The following is a 22,565-nucleotide window of genomic DNA, read 5'->3' as shown; positions in this document are numbered from 1 at the left end:
AGCATGGGATAACTCATTTCTAACTTCCCAAAAGATTCTCAAACTAGGTTCTAATGCCCCTTCAATCTTTCAATTATGTTTTTCAATACTGCATGTATAACAGTGTCTTTAGTATAGTCCTCCTCCAATGTTTTCTTTTTCCTAAAAGGAATAACTTCATCATGTACCCAAGCAATAAGATATTCGTCTCATTCACTACTGATGTCATCTTTAATCTGTAATGGCATCCTGGATAGAAAATCAGCTGATACATTATCTTTACCAGGAACATATGTCAGTTTGTAAACAAAATCCTGGCGTCTCATGGACATCCTAGCTATTCGTGCTGATGCCTTGTTCATACCATTAGTTGTGAGTAGCTTAACTAACCGTTTGTGGTCGCTTCTAACTTCACATGATCTGCCCCACAAAAAGCTATAAAATAGTCTAAAGCCCACACACATGCCAGTGTCTCCCTTTCTATGACTGGATATTTCTCTTCAGTATCAAAGAGGGACCTTGAGGCATAAGCTACTATAGATTCACCACCACCTACTATTTTCTGGGATAACACTGCACCTAAACCTTTCAAGCTGGCATTAGTAGTAATGATCCTAGGTAAATTTGGATAAAATCCTGGCAATGCAGTGGCTGTAGCAATAGCTGATTTGACAATTTCGAATTCCCTACTACATTCCCTACAACAATAAAAAAATTGTTCTTGAGTAATTGTCTTATGTGGAAGGTTTTACATGAAAAATTTAATATATTTTGAATAAAATTCTGTGAGATTAAGAAATTATCTCACGTCATCTTTGCAGGTAGGTTCAGGAGCTAACCATATTGCATCTATCAAATCAGGTTTGGGCTTTATTCCTTCCCCATTCAAAACACGTCTCAGATATGTAACATTTTTGCATTTTGAAAATTTGACTGTTAAACCTCTTTTCTCTAGAATGCTTAACACACAATTCAAAGTTTGATAATGTTCAGCCTTACCTTTGCCATAAATTAAAATATAATCTTGGATTCATGGGATGTTTGTTATATCCTCAAACAGAGAATGCCTAAGTCTTTGAAAAACTGCAGCAGCTAAAGCCAGCCCTAAAGGCATTCTTTTATATTGGTCACAACCAACAGGTGTGATAAAAACTGTATAATTTTTGCAACTTTCTTGTAATACAATTAGGTGATACGCAGCAGACAGGTCTATGGTAGCCAAAATGGTTGCACCAATAATAGCAGAAAGCATCTCCGAAATGTGAGGTAAAGGAAAATGGTCAACAAGTACATTATTGCTTAAATAATGTAAATCGATGCATAATTGAATATTCTCATTAGAACGTCTGGCAACTATAATGGGAGATACCCATTCACATGACTCTATTTTTTCTAATATGTCTTCTGTTACTAATTTATTCAATTCCTTTTCTACTTCTTCCATGACTGTTCTAGGTATGTTTCTCACTTTGAAAATTTTAGGAACAGCGTCTTTCTTATGTACAATGTTATGTTCAAAATCAGTCAATTTGCCATTACCATTTCTAAAAACATTAGGAAATTTCTCATGTATCAATTTGCTTTTATGTTTGCTCTCATCAATTACCATGACAGGTTCTGAACTATTGAGGTCCAGTATAATGCAAATCTCTCTTTGGTCTTGCCATCCTAAAACCAGACGACTTTTCTTGGCAACATACAATTTACACAAACATGTTCTGTCTTTAAATGTAAACACAAGTTTGCAAAAACCTAACAATTCGATTCTTTCTCCAGAATAACCTTCTGGAGAAATATCAGAACTGTCTAACTTATTACCAAGTTTTTACACATATTTGTTATACCAAATCCGCTCAGTTGTAATAGAGTGAGAAGAACCTGAGTCAGCAAACATTTGAATCTCAACTCCATCAGTTGTCATCACACATACAGGTTTCTTCTTGATCTCGTCACTATCCACATTTAAAATTTTGTTTCATTACCTTTAATATTTAGTACAAATTTGTCATCCTCTATCCTGTCAAATGATTAGGTATCATCATTGTTCAATACTCTATTTACAAACTTAATATTTTTCTTCCTGCAAACTTTAGAAAAAATGTCCTACCACGACACATGGAACATTTTTCTTTTAGTACAGGGCAAAACTTACTGTTAGCTAAATGTTATGTACTATCGCATCTAAAACACCTATGTTTTTCTAGGGATATCTGTTAAATTATCTCTATTTACTTTTTCTTTTTTCCCTCCTTATTTACTTTACTTTTATTGTGCACCTTACATATGTATTCATCTTTTTTCGACCTATTTTTGCAAAACGTTAGCACTTCAGCTGGACATTTCTGCTTTTCTGACAATATCCAAAATTTGTTGTAAATTTGAATCTCCATTTATCCACAGTCCTTCCTGTATAGATGAATCATTTACAGGCATGACTACCTGATCTCTTATTAAATCCTCTTGCAGAGGTCCAAATTTACAATCTAACGACAATGTTCTTAATGCTGCTACGTAATCATCAATATTTTCGTCAGTTTCCTGTTTCCTATGGAAGAATTTGTATCTTAGTATGCCAATACACACCTGAGAGATAGAAATACTCATTAAAATCACTAATAACACAAATAGATTTCTATCCCCTTCTCGCCCTGTATCCTTAGTCATTTGGTAGTAGGCCCTTACTCCTGAACCTATGCAATGCAGAAAGATGCATTTTTTCTGTTCTGATAGCATATTCCCTTGACTATCAATCGTATTGATATAATTAAGAAAGAATGCTTTCCATTCCGGCCATTTCATACAAGGAACACTACCTTCTGGCAAAAACGCTTGTGGAGGAGAAAGAGAAAAACTTTGTGCAGACACATTGGTTAAATAGGTGAAAATTGGAAATATCTGTGCACAAAGGAAAAGAAACACGTAAAGCATCCATGAAAATATAATAATACTAAAAAAAACACAATATGGGTCATTAAGACCCCGGCGGTAAAAACGCCTACCACCGCCGCAATGGGCGCCAAAAGACCATCACTGGGGCTACCAGCCGTTAGCCTGATTATGATCACAGGCGGATTTCTGCCAGAAAGATGGTGGAAATCCAGCTGTGGCCATGCCGGTGGATGGTGGTAAGGTGGAGCTGCTGCCAGCAGCAGCACCATGCCAGTAGACCGCCGCTGGCCGTATTATGAGAATAATACAGCCTGGCGGTGTCCTGCTGGTGGACGCTGCTGCTGGCAGCAACGCCCAGTCCTGTCTCCTGCCAGAGGACCCCCTAAACAAAGGTAAGTGGGTGCTCCAACAGGGGAGGGGGTGTTGTGTGTGTGTGTATGTCAGTGCATACGTGTATGCGGGTGTGTGTTGCGTGTTTGTGTGTGCATGTATGGATGTGTGAGTGCGTGTATGTTGAGTTGTGTGAATGCGTGTGTGCATGTATGTATGTAAGTGTGTGTGGATGTGTGTGTGAAGGGATGTATGCATGCATGGATGAATGTTGGAATGGGTGTGTGTATGTGTGTGTGTGTGAAAGGAGGGGCGTGTATGGGGGGTCTGGAGAGGAAGAGGGGTAGGGGGAAACTTGGGGAAGGGGTGGGGTGGGGAAGACCCCTATCAGTGACAGGGAAGGGATTCGGCACGGTAAGGATGCCACGAAAACCATGGCAGTAGGCAGGGTCATAATCCCACAGGCGGGTAAGTGACGGCCGCCGGGCTGAAGCGTGAAGTCTCCAACCCGGCTGTCGTTACCGCTGTGGCGGTCGGTGTGGTACATTGGCGGTTTGGTTTTAGCCGAACCGCCAATGTCATAACATGGAGAAAAGTACTGCCAGCCTGTTGTCAGTACTTTCCTCCATATTAAAGCAGACCGCTGGGGTCATAATGACCCCCAATATATTAAAATAAAACTGAAAATGTAAAAGACACAGAATAAACATATATATGATACTCGCTTTGAAGAATAAGTCTTGGAGGGTCTGCGCTCAAATTAGTTCCAAAACAATGTATTCCAGGGTGATAAAATGACATATCTTCCTGGAATTCACTAAATGTGCGAGCTGTGTGAGTTGTGCTGTGTGAAGAGGAGAGAAATGTGAGAACACAGGGAGTCACTCTGTAAACTGTGCATCAGACAAGGAGAGAAACACAAAGATGCAAGACATCACATGAATTCTACTGATGAGGATTCAGTTCCACGCACAGGATCACGCAGCTGGAATTTAATTGACGAGGAGTCCATTCCATGCACAGGATTGCACTAGGCAGGTAACTGTAAGACCAGAGAATGTTGCTTTATGAAAGGTTTGAGTGCAAGGAGGAGCGTGCTGCACGTCTCACGTATTACTACAAGCATACAAAAAGTATCTGAAGAAATATGGGAAAAAACTGTAACAGTCACTGCTGACTACTCTGCAGCCTTCGACATAATCAGCCAACCAGTTCTGATTAGCACCTGGAAATCATGCATATGATTATTTCTAGCACTATCTTGAAATAATTGACATCCTACTTTACCAACTGGTGAGAATTCCTGCAAATAGGTTTCACAAGAATACAAGCATTCCGAGTCTCCTACAGACGACCCCAGGGATCCATCCTCATCCCCCATTAAACCTGTAATGAACTCCTCTGATCCCTTCATGCTATTAGCAGCCTTAGTGTCCATCAACATGGAAAGGATATCCAGCTCAATATATCCACAGCCAATGACATACAGAGATTTAAATCATGCACTGAACACATTCATCCTTGAATGTCTACTAACTTCTTGAAACTAACCCCCACAAAGATTGAATCCTCAAGATTGAAGCCGGGCTCTCCAACTGAAAGATTACAGGTTCATCACCCAGCTCACAGACAATGCAAAATCTCTGTGATTTATCATCAACAAAGCTCTCTCATTCAAGGTGCACATCACCAGAAAGCCCAAGATAGCTTGGTTCCAACCTCTCATCTTAAACTTATTTCTCAAAGATTACAACTTCAGAACAAGTATACAAGTCTTAGTACCTTCCCATCTGGATGGAGGCAATGCCCTGCTTGGTGACCTTCCTGATACAGCCCTGGAACCCTTGGAGTTATAATCCAAGTTGTGAAATGGGTCATTTAGGGGTAGAAGAAATCCAACCACATCAAACCCACTTAAAAAGACTCATGCTTGGTCCCACTTTCAGTTTCATCATTTGTAAAGTTCTCAACAGCAATACACCCCGTCACCTCACAAACTACTCACATCTGCAGAACAATTCCAGACAAGAAGCCTGGACATGACAAGAAACAAAACATTGCAATAAAGGAAAAAAGGCAAGTCTTTTCTGTCCATGTTCCTAGGATTTGGAACTGCAACCCAGTCAACATCAAACCAGCATGACTCTTAGAATTCAGAATAAAACTGAAGACATACTTCTTCAATGAACGCTACATACCTTACCTGACACTCTATACCCTGGACTTCTCACAAATGATTGTATTTTCCTGAGGGCCATGCCCCCTGTTCAATGCTCCGTAGCTTTTGAGCTAAAATACCAGCACATACATGTGTACATATGCAGTTAAACCTAATACTGCCCAGACAGCACTCTGCCCAGCCCTACCGAGCTGTCAAAAAAAAAGGCCTGTCAACTAAGATTCAAATTTGTTACAGGCCACTTCTGGTGAGTATGATTGAGCAAAGTGTTGCAATTTCACCATCCATCTTTGTTAACTCACCAGCAAATTCCTGAAAGTATTCTGCCTCATGACATTCTAAGGCAGCCATACAAGGTGCTATGTAATAACTGTCTTGTTTCTCCTTTGCGGTGGCAATTTCCTCACACAACAAACGCCTTTCTCATGTGTTAAATTTGTGCGGGTGTGTGCTAAGACTTCTGTTTCAACACCAGACTTTGACCCAGAACAAGAAAAAGAAATGCAGAATGGGGAGAGAAAATAAAAAGGAAAAGTTAGTAAAACAGTGACAAAGGGAGAAAGCTGGAATAAAAAATGACTGGGATGAAAAATAACTGGAAAAACAGATAAGGAGACAGTATGTGTTGGGTGGTGAAAAAAAGTTGCATGACATGGAATCATTAGGCAGGCTTGGGATTTGGAAACCCTAGCATTCAGCAGTGCGAGCAGTGGACTCTAAAGAACAATTTTGGGACCATTAACTTATATTGTTTAAAGATTTGAAGATAAGGTGGCCGATCAGTTGTATCAAAGGGGAGTCATTGCAGTGCTTTGATGGCTGAACTACCAAATTATTATCACAGAACACTCAAAGGTGAGAAAAAATTGACTGCTTAAATTGTATGAGACGTACATGGCTTTAATCAGGTCACCTACACTTATGGCACTGCAGGTTGCCTTTGGTGGCTAACATAGTTTGGACAAGAGGTTCCCTTAGATGCCAAATGACACTTCCTGAATATTACAGGTGACATGGCCTACATACCAAATGATTTGGCTGGTGGTGGCAGTGGGAGTGGTTAAATGCAACATACCACACGCATAGGATATAGTGGTTGCCTCCCCTCCCTGGATTTGAAGATTGGTAAACTGACATGGATTGGTGCCAGCGTGCAGAGCAAGTGGTTTTTCAAAGTAATGGTTGTCCTAAGAAATGGGAAAAGTATGGGGCAGCTGAGGCTTTTAAGTAGATGGAGATGAACATCAGAGTAGGGAAGAAGAATTTGCATTTCTGAACTCTACTTGGGGGGGACTGAAATCTTTGTAATATGAGAAGACATGATAACTCACTTTCATGTTCATGTTATGGTCTGCTCTGTTTAATATGTGTACACTGTACGTTTGACTCGTCTCTTCTATTGCTGTATATTGAGCAATTATTCAACAAAACCTTTTTTTTTTAAATAAATATGTGAAACTTGGTAAACGTTTTTTTTGTAAAAAAATTTTTTTTTTTTTTTTTTACAAAATGTGCAACCTTTGCAAAGGCTGCAGAGTTAAAAAAAATGTGTGGGGCAAAATATCACAAAAGCAATCCTTCCAGGAAAAAAAAATCCATTTATAGAACAGCTGTTAACTGAAGAGTTGTTGATAAAGAGTTTTGTATGAATTCTGTTAGGCAGAAACGCTGTGAAGACTGTCACGCTCGGCAGAATGCACACAGTGCAAAGTTTATTATTCGGCCATATCTTTGTAGGCAAAATGTAAATTTTGCTTCTCTCTATGAGTGAGGCTATTTATTAAAAGTTACCAACTGGACTGACAAATATATATTTCATACTAGCTGCTCTTCCATATTTGCATATATTGTCCTTATTCTGCTGTAGCAACAGTTACATGCTTTAACCAGTTACTAATATCTCATATTTGGAAGTATGCGTTTATTGAGGATTTCCTTGTATACATTTAAAGTTTTCTGATACACTGTTTCCTATTTCATACTAGATGAACCAAAATGAATAAAATACAAGAGAGGCATGGCTAGTAAGGGTCATTTTAAGAGGTCCAGAGGGGAAAAGAGGCGAAATGATGGTCCGTGGTGGTTTCTGTGCATTGACTGGAAAACGTTTTAACCCAGGGCGTTGAAACTGAGCGACTGCCTATTTTTCCTGAAAAATAACATTTGAACATCAAATAGTAAATTTCCTAAAACGAACACACTTGGTTCTTACTTTTATAATGGGAGCCGTGAGCTCTCCTTCTCTGGTGGAAGGGTTCACTCAGCAATGCCTTTCAGACTGTCGCTGACTGACTATATATCAAACGCCATACTGTTCGCAGACACGCTTACCTGCAGGTGCCTCATCTAGGAAGCCATATTGTCCACATCCTCCGATGCCCGATTGATAAATGAATCCCAGTGAACCCTCGATTCCACCTGCCAGCATCTCAGATAAAACCGATGCTCTCTGGCTACAGCAGATTGTGTGACAGGATTTTAGGTGACTATAATTAGCCCGTCTGCTGTTCAATGAGCGTCGGCAGTAATCAGATTATGAGGGCCGCAGCCAAACAGCATGGCTGAGACCCTTAACGGTGCGAGAGCACACCCTGGCAGGCTTGTCACAGGTGCTTTATTGGTGCCAGTGCTGGAACCCGCGGGCAGTTTCCAGGAGGTCAATTTATTTTTCACAATCCAGACTATGACCCAGAAAAAGGTAGAAAGTAAGTTAGAGAAAAAAGGAAGAGAAAGAGAAAAACAGCAACAAAGGGAGAAAGAATGGATGAAAAAGAACCTACGGGAGAGTGATAAAGAGGCTGGAAGTGTAAGTTGGCAGAAGGGGAAACTTCGGTTTGGCCATAACATGGGTGTCTTAGTCTATCTGAGATTTACCTTGCTTTGCCCATTTACCCCACAGGAGTGTTGGGTAAACTTTTCGACTGGCAGTGCGATGGCAAATAATCAACTGAAAAAAACAGACCGGCTGCTACAATGTACTGGAATTCTGAGTTTAGGACACAGTTCAGAGGATACACGACCTTTCAATAGGTAGTGAAATGAAACTATGGCTCTACATTTCTGACATATCTCTTAGTTTAAGTAAGCACAGGTAGCATCAACCTCTAACCAGAATAAATGTAAACTGTAAGTGGAGGTAAAATGTTTATTGAAGTGACAATCCTTTATGCTCCCAAAACCTGTAGTTGGGGACAGGTAACCTTGTGAAACTGTCTACCCTCGCGTAGCGCAAATTTTACGTACTTCACACTTTAGGAACTTCACATAAGTGGATAAAAAGTGATCTAAAATTTTAAACACCAAAATCTACGTTTTGCAGGAGAATTTTCTTGCCAAGTACAGTGTTTGTGTAACAAATTGTCCTGGAATAAAATAAGAGGGAATAATATGCAAAAGTGAGTTATTGCGAATTACCTGTATGCGAATTAATTTCACAGCTTTGTGAAAAAAAGTTCTTTACAGAGTGCAGCTTCAGAGTTTATATTAAAACTTGCACACCCATCCTACCTGTAACACGGGACCAATATAACGAAAAGTTTGAGCCCACAAAACAGGGCTTCATTATTTCTTTTGGTTCCATTAGGAGTTAACACAATGAAGAGAGTGAGAGCCAAAAACTTGTGGCTGTTGAGCAAAGGACACAACATACTATATTGTAAGGAGTCTGGTTCCAAGTCATTGAGCAAAATTACCTAATGATGAGCACATGCAAAAATTTTGCTCAGAATTTAGTGGTGTCGGGTAGTATATAACATGGTGCCTCAGGGTGAGGTTTTAAGTGTATATATTGAGACATAAAGCAATGGAAAGCCTGTGAAAGTTCCAGGAATGATGATTTTGATTCACTACTTCTCTGATTCTGAAACAACAATCGTATAAACAGTCTGGTAGTGGACATCAGCGACGTGCTACACTCAGAGTCAGAAGGTGGGTTAAATAGGTCTGTAGATCGACAATTGCAGTTCTTAAACTGCCCAGCTATTAAAAAGCAAGTTCACGCATAGTGAAGTACATAAGAAATTATGGGGCATATTTAAGAAAAGTGGAGCTGCGCTGTGTGCAGCGCCCCTTTTCTTACACCCTTTACCACCCCCTACCGCCACCATGTGTACACTGTATTTAAAATACAGCAAACCATGTTGCAGGTTAGGGGCAATAGCGCCATTTTTTATGATGCTACTGATGTATTTTGCAGGAGTATTGCCAAATGTTGGCACTACTGCTGCAGAGTTCATAGGGTCCCATTGTAAACAATGGTGTGCCTCGTTTTAATGCCTGCTGTGAGCAGGCATTAAAAGTGCTGAAAAAAATGTTAGATTTCCTTGCACCATTTTTTCAGCCCCTCTAATATGGAGCCAGGATTTTGTCATCATTGGGCCACATTAGCGTAAAAAAAAATGATGCTAATGTGGCACAAGTAGGCCCCTAGGGGCTCTCAAATATGCCCCTGTATTTACAACACCTGAAATGTTTATAACCTTCTGCTCCCTGACAAAGAGCTATGCAATTCCAGGCCATACAGTATCTCATTAGTTAAATATGGGAAATGTAACTAGAACCAGGTGAAATTTTAATATCGCTTTATTTTTGTTGCAGTGAGATTTTATGAACTATACACACAAGGGAAACACGTTTGAGCAAAAAATGTCTTTTAGGACTACCAAACCCTTGTTCTGGCATGACTGACAGAAATGTTCTTCTTAACCGGTTTCCTATACATGAGGTATGCCCTCACATTTAATTTTCATTTAAGACATCAGTCAATTATATTAAATATTTACGGCTCCCTGTTTTCCATTTTTACTGATTTTTAAAGATAAATACTGACAGACAGCCATTTATTTTCCTGCCTGTATTTAATTTTTAATTTGGATAAAAACTTTAATCGGGTTGACTTTTGAGTGATTCTAAATGCCATCAGTCATGACTGCCTGCCAGGCCCATTGCTATGCAGATTGACAGGTAAAGGGGTAAAAAAATTAAAGGAATTTTAGTAGAGACCCTTGAACAGCTGCAGATATGCACGACCATGATACTAAAATTTGAATGTATTCTTAAAAGAGTATGTTTTATCATCCAAGTGTGTTTATATCGCTGAAACCTGTCAGGCATTCAGACCTAGTTGCACAGTTTTTCAGTTAAATAAATGTAGATATATACCCACTCCAGCTTCATTTTTTTTTCAAAACCCCAAATTAAAATGGATAAATACAGATAAAATTACCAAAACATAATTTATAAATACAGACGGAAATGTCAAAAAAATAAGTTCAATAAAACTGGTAAGCCTCACATGTAATGTGCATAATGCCATGCAGTTCTATGAAAATGATGTATATTTCATAGAAAAATGTGTTTTTCACCCACCATTAAAGATGACCCTTCCTCAGTCGCAACAACAAAAAAATCAGAATTTAAAGTTTTAACCCTGCTTCAAAAAACTCTTGATTGAAAACACAGTTTGCTTTGAATGCCTAACTCTTGTTATGGTCCACCTTCATCCACTGTTATGATGTCACTTGAAAACACAAATAAACTCCAGTCTTTCTTATTTACTGTCACAATGACCCATATATGTCAACACACTTCCCCAACCCGGTAAAACCCTTTGAAAGATCTGACCCAATGACCTGTGATAGATAAGGCTATCTTTATTCTGAGCAGATCATCTCTTGATAAAGACTGGTAAAATGCAGTCTCACATCCGGAATGTGGAACCCCAGTAAACCTTGTTGCTACCTTGGAGTGCAGTACTTACGCTGTACAGTGACCGTGGCACTGCATGATGCCTTCCCTGCACAATTCTCAGCTACGCAGGTGTAAACACCATCGTCGTCCGGTAAAACATTCTCTACAGTCAGTGCTGCAACTCCTTCCTCAAACGTAGAAAGGCTGTATGGCATCAACTGGTCTGTTGGAAATAAAATTTTGGATAAAAATTATTAACATAATTTATGTTAAAACGTTATGGTAACATTGCATGCTTCTGGTTGTTAAAAACTTACATACTAATATCAATTGTGTGATTCGCATAGAATCATTAAAATCATGAATGTGGCTCTGGACTTTGATACATCTTTTGAACTATTGTTTAAAACTATCTTTAGGAATATCATAATTCAATAGATCAAGATTAAGAGACAAATTATTTACAGCATTTTGTACACTAAGACAGAGAGAGGAATTTGAGTCGTAATATAGATTTTTCTACATAAACCTGGTGCTTTACACAACTAAAATAACTTGTTTTTAAATAGCACCACAATCATATAATTTGACTATGGCTGTAGTATAAAACACCCACCATTTCTAGCTCTAACCTTTTCGCTTTTATCCAGGAACTCATATTTACCATCAAAAAGTGTTTCCAGAGCATACTTGCAAGCAGTGACAATATTTGATATATATTATTGTGAATTAACACACCAGGTTAGGTAATTCTTACAACAATGTTGAGAGGTTAAAACCATTAAAGAGGGTTTGCCACCCAAACACCGTTAGTTTTTGCCACATTTAATACGTTTATATTTTCCTATTAATTATGAAATATATTCAACTGTTGCCAGCATATATTAGTAAATTGATCCTTCTTCAACTGAACCTTGGTATGTAAGATAATTTACTTTTAATATTTCTATTAGTTTAGCGGAACAGTATGTGTCACCTAATAAAGTTGATACCACTTCCTAGGAACACTTGGAGCACAGTGTCAGAAGAAGATGTACCATACACTTTCACTTGAGATCTCAGCCTATATTCCATATCCCTAAAGTGAAGGCAGCCTCGCAACAAACTTATAATGGGCCCTAACCAATGCATCAGGAGATGAAATTACAGTGCTCACGGTTGTAGCTGCACCCTGGCAAAAAATCTCACTGCTCACTGTGCGCAGTCATTGTCATCACCACTGTTACATTGAAGAGAGCATATCCACCATGGCAGATTCTGGTAACTATGTTCTGGAAATCACTGGAGAAAAGAACCTGACCGTGTACCTCCAATGGAGTGCCGCTCACCCATTGCTAGAGGATCCATTTTGATGTCCAAGGTAAGTCGAACACACACAAAGTGGAACACCGTACTTGAGGGGCCTCATGTGCTCGGGTCTTGCATAGTAAACACATATGTATACCTAGCAAAAGTATATAAACAGCACCTGTCTGTTAGACCGGACAGCCTTAAGGTGGTCACCCCTCAACATATTGCCTGCCTCCCTCAACTTTTCTGACACTCATTTTTGCTGGTTTTAGGACTCTGCACACTTTACCACTGCTAACCAGTGTTAAAGTGCATGTGCTCTCTAACTGAAACATGGTAATATTGGTTTATTCCAAAATGGCATATTTGATTTACTTATAAGTCCCTAGTAAAGTGCACTACATGGGCCCACGGCCTGTAAATTAAATGCTATGAGTGGGCCTGCAGCACTGATTGCTCCACCCACATAAGTAGCCCTTAACCATGTCTCAGGCCTGCCATTGCAAGGACTGTGTGTGCAGTTTCACTGCTACTCCGACTTGGCATTTCAAAACTCTTGTCAAGCCTTAAACTCCCCTTTTTCTAAATATAAGTCAACCTTAGGGTAGGCCTTGGTTACCCATAGTGGAGGGTGCTATATAGGTAAAAGGCAGGACATATATATGTGTTTTATATGTTCTAGTAATGAAAAACTCTTAAATTTGTTTTCCACTACTGTAAGGCCTGCTCCTTTCATAGACTAGCATTAGGACCGCCTCATATACTTTTTGAGCGGTGGATTCTTATCTGAAAGGGGTAACCAGGTCATATTTAGTAAGGCCAGAATGGTAATAGAAAATCCTGCTTATTGGTGAGGTTGGATTTTATATTACTATTTTAGAAATGTCACTTTTAGAAAGTGCACATTTCTCTGCACTTAAAAAACATCTGTGCCTTACAGTCTCTCTCCAATCTCTCTCCAATCAAGGTCTGGGCTGGGCTGTTGTGCATTTAACACAGACAACCACAAACACAGGACACTCAGTCACACCTACACTCATCTGCATATTGAATGGGTCTTCCTGGGCTGGAAGGGTGGAGGGCCTGACACTTACATTTCAAAGGCCAGTGGCCTGCCCTCACACAATGGACTATTAAACCCCCTGGCTGGGGCCCTGACAGACAGGACTGAACTGAAAGGGGAACCTGTGCACTTCAAAACCACTCTTTGAAGTCTCCCCCACTTCAAAGGCATTTTTGGGCTTATAAACAGGTTCTCTGACCCCACCAACTCAGACACTTCTGGATCTACACCTGCAACCTGTCAAGAGGAACTGCCTGGCTGCCCAAAGGACTCATCTGGACTTCTTTGCTGAGAAGGCATGCTGCCCTGATGCTGCCTTGCTGTCCTGTTGCCCTGCTGGCCTCTGACTTCTCCAAAAGTGCTCTCCAAGGGCTTGGATTGAGCTTGCCTCCTGTTTTCTGAAGTCTCAGTCCAAAAAGACTTCATCTGTTCAGGTAACTCCTTGTGCGTCGAAAATCCATGCAATGCCTGCCAAAAAACTACGAGAAGCCTGCCTTGCGACTGAAAAATCACTGCACAGCCGACTCGAACAACGCAGCCCAACTTCCCAACTGGAAATTCGACGTGGCACCTGCCTTGCAACGGAAAATATGATGCATCCCCTACGGGATCAACGCAGCGCCTGTGCCTTCTTCAAGCACATCAAGGTTTCCCATGCATCGTCTCTGGGCATCAAACTATCCCCGCATGGCAGTGAGGAACCTAGACTGCACGCCAAAAAACAATGCAAACCCCTTGCAGCGTGGAAAGAAATGACCCATTGTCTGTTGTGCACCAGAAAATTTGACACAACACCCTATTATTCCACGCATCTCCTCCTCTGCGGAATCCGTGCATCATTATCTTTGAAGCATTCCAGGTACTGTGTGTAACGAAGAGACAACTGTTTATTTCCAGGGATTAAGACTCTTTTATACCTTTTAAAAGTGATATTTCAACTTGTGCTTATTGGATCTTTGTCGTTTTGAACTTATTTTATTCAGATAAATATTATGTATGTTTTTCTAAACCTGTGTGATGTATTTTTGTGGTGTTTTCACTATGTTACTGTATGATTTATTGCACAAATACTTTAAACATTGCCTTCTACGTTAAGCCTGACTGCTCAGTGCCAAGCTACCAGATGGTGGGCACAGGATAATTTGGATTGTGTGTGACTTATCCAGGCTGGGATTGTGGTCCCTACTTGGACAAGGGTGTATACATCTGCCAAACAGAGACCCCATTTCTAACACTGTCCATTTTTCTTCTTGCTGGGTTACCAAACACTGAACTGTACTTCAGGTCTCTTTTTTGTATCACACCATAAATATTCCCTCATGCCTATTCCAAACCTTTTGTAAATGTTATTGCTTCGGCCACTAATGTTGAAATGCTGTTACATAGTGTGCTGTGCTGTCTGTGAAAAATAATTATCTTAGGGCCAGGTGTAGAAAGCATTTTGCATGGTGCAAACTGCGAAAATCACAGTTTGCGCCATGCAAAATGCCTTTTGCAATGCACATTCACAATTTGCGAGTCGGTACCGACTCGCAAACTGTGAATGCGACTCGCAAATAGGAAGGGGTGTTCCCTTCCTATTTGCGACTCGCATCGCTATGCTAAATTGCGACCGCGAATGCGGTCGCAAAGCGATTCGCAGTTACCACCAGTGTCACACTGGTGGTAACCCATTCGCGAAAAAGGGAAGGGGTCCCCATGGGACCCCTCCCCTTTGTGAATGTTGCCAATAAGGGTTTTTCAGAGCAGGCAGTGGTCCAACGGACCAACCTACTCTGAAAAACCGAAACCAAATGGTTTTGTTATTTTGTTTATTTTGCAACTCGTTTTCCTTTAAGGAAAACGGGCTGCAAAATAAAAAATAAAAACTGCTTTATTTAAAAAGCAGTCACAGACATGGAGGTCTGCTGACTTCAGCTATGCAAAATGCGACCCACCTCATTAATATTAATGAGGTGGGTCTTTGCGACCCCATAGCGACTCGCAGTCGGTGTCTGAGACACCGTACTGGATCTGATTTTGTGAATCGGAAATTGCTACATCTGGCCCTTAATCTTTTCCTGATCCTCCCCAGACAAGTTTTATCTAAGGGTCCCTGTTCTGCAGTCACACCTCACTCTTCTTAATTTCTTAATAATTGATGTAAAATAATTGTGCACAATTAACAATTTCCTTTCTTCCCTTCCGCATGCTATGTACATGTAGTTATAGTTAGGAGCTAGTTTCCATAGTCAAAGCGTTTTTTTAGTTGCCTATATCTTTGGCGCCGCTTGACAAATTTTCATGGAACTTTCCCAAAAAAAATCACCAGTCAGCTGCTGTCTGTAAAGTTTCAGGGTGATTCATCTGGGGTGGCCAAGAAAAATATGGGGGGTCCCAAAACACTTTTTCTCCATTAATTTTTCCATAGGGATTTTGAACAGCGATAGCGCTGAAACTACTGGATGGAATTTCACCTAATTTAGCAGAAAAGGAGGCCCCATTCCTGAAAGTGACCTTTTTGTGTTTTGGTGTGAATCTGTTCAGTGCTTTTTTGGTTATTAACTGGGGTAAAATGTGTACAAATAGGGACGTGGATCCATCGCAACTCCAAAGCAGAGCTTTGCAAATTCAAGAGGCACACAAAGCAGTGTGATTAGCTGGCCACAAGCTGCACTTATTTTATCGACTGGCAACAGTCTTGGGTCATGGATTTCCAGTGAGAAATTGATGTAAGGAGGTCAGGGTAGAGGCACTCTGACCCCATAGGGATAATGAATGGGTTTGTGAGGGACCCATTATTATAACTTTAGAAAGGTCAAAACTCCTGGTTTTTATGATCATGGGTTCTCAACTCTGTTGCGGTGCTCAGCGCAGCCCAGGTGTAATGCCGCAATGGGGTCCCCAATACTGCCAATAAAAGAAAAAAATATATATTCATATACTTACTTTAACACACACTGTCAGACACACACACACACACACATATATATATTTGTATATATATATATATATATATATATATATATATATATATATATTAATCACCAAATGGCTGCTTGCACATCACGCGCTCCAACTGCCGGTGAAGGAGTTAGTGACCAAAACTCCTAAATATTTCTCCAACAAATTAATCCATCGCACTCCAGGAAGTTATTATTTCAGCCTTTTATTATCTTATCATAAAGAGTGCTTCCACCACCCAACGCATTTCAACCTAAATAGGTCTTGATCACAGGTAAACAATGTCTCCTTCCACTTCACTTACATAGTTCCCTACCAGTTGATTATAATGTTGCATTCTGAGACACGTAGGTTTTAAACAATAACCTATTCTCTATAACTATCTTTTTTATACATTCGTATATTATCCTTTACAATGGATTACTTGTGTAGTGTTAGAGTGAGTTCTTTTCAATCCTCTCCCCATTATTATTATATATATATATGTGTGTGTGTGTGTGTGTGTGTGTAATAACCTAGTGGTGGTCGCCACTAGGTAGTTATAATTAGGACCAGTTTCTATATAAAAAGCATTTTTTTACTTGCTCATATCTTTTGCGCAGATTGACAAATCTTCACGAAACCTTCCAACAGAAGTTGTCAGTCCCATCTGCCACTGCCTGGAAAGTTTCAGGGTGATCTGTTTCGGGGGGCCTGAGAAAAAAGGGGGTCCCAAAACACGTTTTTCCCACAGGGAACTTGAACAGCAATGGCTCAAAAAGTACTGGACGGAATTTCACCAAACTTTGGTAGGAAGGTAGGTCCTGGGTCAGAAAGAGTGTTTTTTTTGTTTTGGTGCAATTCTGTTCAGTACTTTTAGATAAATCAAAGAAAATCCAAATTTGTATATCTAGGGACATGTGGGATTCACAACCAATACCGATCTTGTGCAGAAATCTGATTGGCTGATAACACTTCAACAACAGAAGTCATTTAAATGTTGACAGCCATCTTGGGATTTGGCAGAAGCTGAGCCCCCCCACCAAAAAAGTAAAAAATAAAAAAGGGGCCAAGAAACCAACACCTTGACCTCTTAGCTCTGGTGGCGGGGTCCCAAAGGGACTCCCCACAGGGCTAAAAAGCATTTTTTTTTTAATTTATGAGCGGAGTTGTGGTGGATCTGCAAATCTGCTCCTAAAATAAAAAAATAACAAAGCTCAGTCTCCCGCGCTTTGTTAGTCTAATGCCCCAGGATGGACCAAATCCAGTTTTTTTTTTTTTTATTAAAAAAAGAGGAGTGGCCTCCTGGCCCCCTCCCAATGCCCCCGGGACCGCCACCTCCCCAAGGCTTTTATGTAATATGATGGTGGCCATCTGGCCCCCTCCCACTGCCCTGGGGACCGCCACCCCCACAGCATTGTGCTAATATTATGCGAGTGGCCTGTGCCCCCCCAGGGACCACCACACACTGGGGCAACACTGTAGTTAAAGCGGGGGTATCACGCAGGACCCCACACCCCAGGGACCACCACCTCCAGGCAAAATGTATTTTATTTGCGAGGGGGCCATGAGCCACCCGCAGCCTAGGGGACCACCACCTTTGGGGCCCCCTCCCTGGGGCTAAGTACTTGTTAAAGGGGGGTAGCGCAGCCCACCTCATGGAACCACTGTTGGCCCTGGGGACCGCCAACCCCTCATGGCAGGCTCCTGCTATGCCCCAGGGGTGTCAACCCCAGGGACATAGCTGTTTGCTGTGGCTTGGCTGAAGTGCACACCAAAGTAGCGTGGCTGCAGCGCACAAGCCACAGCGAAAACTTTGCTGTTTGACAGCGAGACCTTTGAAGCAGGTCCCGCTGTCAAATAACAAAGCAGAGGACAGAGATGAAATATTTCAGCAAGCACAGAGCTGCTGCTAAAGCAGCTCCATGCTTGCTGAAGCAATGGAACTAGTTTCTATAGAAAAAGCATTTTTTTTACTTGCCTATATCTTCGCCGCCGGTTAATGAATCTTCAAGAAATTTTCACCCCAAAATATGGCCAACTGTTATATAGTTAGAGCTATCTCAAGTAACTGTAACTTGTGCCCTAAGGTAACTATAACTCGTGCCTTCGCCATACACTGCTAATTACCCCAAAAATTACGGCACTCATGACATCTTTGATAACATCATTGATAAGATCAATGTAATATTTGCAATAAAATATTTGTAGAAAAAACTGTGCATGGCGGGGTTGCAGCCTCCCCGGAGCCCGGTGGACCACCATCTCCCAGGAGCTTGTTTGTATTTGAATGCGGGGGACCAACACCTGTGTGTAGAATGGGGTTGAGTGGATGGCGCAGTGCCTGGTTAGGCAACTTGTGACAAAGGGAGAAGGAAATGGCAAAAGTGAGATAAAGATACCAGAAGTGTTGGATGGTTGAGGAAAGAAACAACACTTGGAAAGTAAAAAAGCAACCTTGGCATTTGGCCACAATTGCATGCTACACCTGAAGGCTACTAAGAAAAACTTCAGACCGACACCTATTTGTAAAAAATTAAGCAGTGCATGCCGGCATCCCTTCATTCACTGGTTTAATGCTCTACCCAACTTAACTAAAGAATAAAAATCACCAGCTCAGTCTCTGATCACTCATGCTTACATGCAATTTCATTTCTGAGTGATTGTGCAGACGGAACCCCTCTGAGACTCCTCAACATGTCTATAGTCTTATATTGGGAAATTTGGCTTCTCAATCTCTATATGTGTATCCCAAATGTAACTTGACTCTTGGGAGTGATATCAATTCAAATTTAGAAAACTATAGAGTCATTTTGCCTGGACATTTGCAAGATCTTTCATTGGTACATAGTGAGTGAAAAAGGTGAACATCTATTAGTGACATTGAGCACACTATCATGAAGTAATCAGAAGGAATGTTACCACATTGGCCCAAAGTTAGGAAGACTTTTATTGAGTATGAATGACAAATAATAGAGACAAAGGATACTGGCCTATCTTGACTAATATTTTTTCGCACCATCATTCACTTAAGAGCTCAGACTTACGGTTACTTACTTGCGGTTAGAGCTCTAGATGTCTTGGCTAATTCTCACTGCTCTCAACCTTATTTAAATGCATTTGTGGAGCAGGAGAGTGGCATGCACTAAGGTGTCTGTAGGCACCTTTTGAATAATTTAGGGGCATATTTAAGAGCCTCTGGCGCTATCGGACCATGACTTTTAGTGACGCTGCAGTTGCGCTATGTCTGTACTGTATTTACAAGGTGGCGTTAAGCCACATTTTGTGGCTTAACACCACCTTGTAAATACGGCCCCTTACATGCAGCACTTTGTGCGGAAGGGGCATGCAATGGGTGTTGCTGTGGGCGTGCCATGGCAACCCTCATTGCATTTTGGCGCTGCCCCAGATTTATGAGTTTCAAAATCTAGCATGGCACAATAATGAGAAATGCTATCATTTCTCCTTGTTTTCTGCTCATTCTATGGGTGCTGCATCCTGCAGCACACATAGAAAGAGCAAATCGCCAATTAAGATTGCTTTTGTGCAGGCAGATGTTCCTCCCTGCACAAAAACAATCTCCCCCTCAATGCAGCCATCCTTGCACTATGGTGCAAGGGTTTCTGCATTGGTGCATAACAGCATATTTAGCACCAGTGCAGGGGAAAACACAGGGGCGTGCCGTATTCTAGTAAATACGGCGCATCTCTTCATTTTGAAAACGACGGTGTGCGACGCTGCTAAATTTGGCACAGCGATACACACCGTCATTTTGTCTAAATCTGTCTCTTAATTTTTATGTAATTGTACTTCCTGAATTTGCCTGAGGGGGGATGGGTGCTCATTATCTGTTTTAACAAACACTGTTTTAGAGATATTTTTTCTACCAGACAACATGGAATAGTCATTTTGTTGGGGGGGTTTTCTAAGAGCTGCTAGGGCTCTTGCTGTCCTTGCTATTTCTCACTGCTCCTAGCTTTATTTAAACACAGCCGAAGCGTGAGAGCGTGGCATGTAGTAAGGTGTCTGTAGACACCTTTTTAAAAACTTGTTTTTTATATATTTATTCTTCCTAAATGTGCTTGGAAGTAGTGGAGGGGGCTCATTGTTTGTTTTAACAAACACTGTTTTAATGATCTTTTTTCTACCGGACAACACGGAATGGGCATTTTGGTCGGCCAGCTTTTTGAGAGTGGTTAGCGCTCTTGCTTTCCTGACTAATTCTCACTGCTCCCACCCTTATTTAGATGTAGCCGTGGAGCCAAAGGCAGGCCATTTGTGCCCGTCCATGCCCCAACAGGTCCAGGTTCTTTTAACGTAAGTAAAGTTACACTCTTATCTAGTCAGCTGAAATGCTCTGTCCTGCAATTCCAGAGGTACATCTTACTTCTATGAACTTAACTCCTGGTACCATTAGGTGTAGCCATTGTAATTTTCAGTTTTCCACTCAAGGTACTACTCCAGGAACATGTATAAAGCTAGAAGCCTCTATCGCTCAAGGCCCCATTGTGAAGGCCCTAGACACATCAAAACCCAAGCCCACCCACTATAATTTTTTAAATATCAACTGTCACTCTCTGGTCAAACATTATTTAGACTTACTGAATTTCCTTCTAAAAAATCTGCCAGATGCAGCATTTTTAACAGAAACTAGGTCCATGAGGCCTCAACCTCAAACATTATTTATGTGCTCCCCTCAAACTATAGTCTGGTTAGACTAAACCGCGTGGATAAGAGAGGCGGTGGAATCACAATTGCTTTCAAAAGCCAATATCAGTGCAGAATACAAGCTCTCTCAATCCCTAACTGTGAGGCTTTATTCTTCTCTCTCGGCATCTCCCACAATTTCAGTCTGTCAGGCACATTAATTTATCACCCTCCAGGACATACTGGCAATTGGAGGGCCCAGATATCAGAAACTCTTTCTCCCCATAGCCTCAAATATTCTAAGTTTAATGTGTTAGGATACCTCAATATTCACTACGAGGACCCAACTTGTAACATTGCCTCCTCTTTGATAGAGGATTTCAGAGCTTTGGACCTTTTTTAAATAAACAATGCCCCTACGCACAGAGCTGGACTTCTCCTTAATCATCTTTCTTCAAACCCTAAGGGTCTTGTGGTAGATTGCCCAATTCCTCTACCGTGGTCAAATCATTATGCTATACTGTTTTGACGCCAATCTTTTCCACTGTGATAATAAAGCCCTTGGTTCAGCTGCTCTTTTAAGAAATTGATCTAAACTTAATCTCTCTATTTTTAACACCACACTACAAGACGCAATAACTAGCTTGGCCATTCAGTTGACTCAGACTTTCTCTAGGTTGTCTATTGGATTTAGGATTCCCTTAATTCCGTTCATCATTTCAAACCTATCACTCATTCCAGACTGCTTCCTCCTGCCCACTGGTTTAATGACAGTCTTCTGGGGGTGGGGGAGGAGAGTTCAAATAGCACTGTAAGCACCTAGAAAGGATTTGGTGAAAATCCTGGGATGAGGAAGACAAAAGAAAAAACAGATTAGCTTTGAAAGAGTATCACAAAGCTTGCCTTTTCCCCGTGAGCTACTTTCTGTTCTAACTAAATCACTATGGATCAGAAATGTCGAATGCTTAAATAACCATCTGATCCTGGAGGGATATCCCCTTCTTCCTACCTCTCATGTGCAGAATTGACTGTTTTTTTGTTTTGAAAAAATGATGGCGGATGTTCAGGCTTCTTTATTGTTTATGTCTTTGACTTCTCATCTTCAGCCACAATTTCAGGATTGTGTGGGCCATTGCTTCCATTTCTCAAAAGCAACCTAGCAGTGAAACTCCATATGGACCCTGTTCCAATTGCTTTTTGGATGCTTTCCTACCTATTGATGTTTCTGCCTTCCTCAATTCAATGAACTCTATTAAGTCTGGCTCACCTTTCGGCACTCTTCTGCCTCCTTATGCGAGCAAACTATGCCCTGACCTTTTGCAAATGATGACTGCTCTACTTTTCACTTATAGAGGGACAAGTCTCTAAAGCAGGTAAATATGCTATGATTATGCCTCTACTTAAGAAGCCTAATCCTGATCCTCTCAACTGGTTGAAGTATAGACCAATCTTCCTTCTACCATTATTTTCTAAACTCCTCCAAAAACATGCGAATCAACAAATTTCAAAATTTGTTGAAACAATCTCCTTCATCCATCTCAGTCTTGTTAAAGGGCTGGCTACAGCACAAAATCCATC

The 22,565-nt window shown here is 40.9% G+C and overlaps 1 protein-coding gene across 6 annotated transcripts in view; it reads right to left on the bottom strand.

Annotated features, from left to right (window-relative positions):
• The window catches only part of MYLK (myosin light chain kinase), a 1,681,938-nt gene that overhangs the window by 768,780 nt on the left and 890,593 nt on the right, over positions 1-22,565 (bottom strand). For all 6 annotated transcript variants that reach the window (XM_069224656.1, XM_069224654.1, XM_069224658.1 and 3 more), the window contains one exon: positions 11,136-11,288. In XM_069224656.1, coding sequence (XP_069080757.1) covers positions 11,136-11,288 — 153 coding nt within the window. The remainder of the gene's footprint in view (positions 1-11,135; positions 11,289-22,565) is intronic.

This window comes from Pleurodeles waltl, chromosome 3_1 (genome assembly GCF_031143425.1).
Source record: "Pleurodeles waltl isolate 20211129_DDA chromosome 3_1, aPleWal1.hap1.20221129, whole genome shotgun sequence".
NCBI classification, from domain to species: domain Eukaryota; kingdom Metazoa; phylum Chordata; class Amphibia; order Caudata; family Salamandridae; genus Pleurodeles; species Pleurodeles waltl.
The sequence above is the reverse complement of the archived record's forward strand: the minus strand, read 5'-3'. Positions and strand labels throughout refer to the sequence as shown.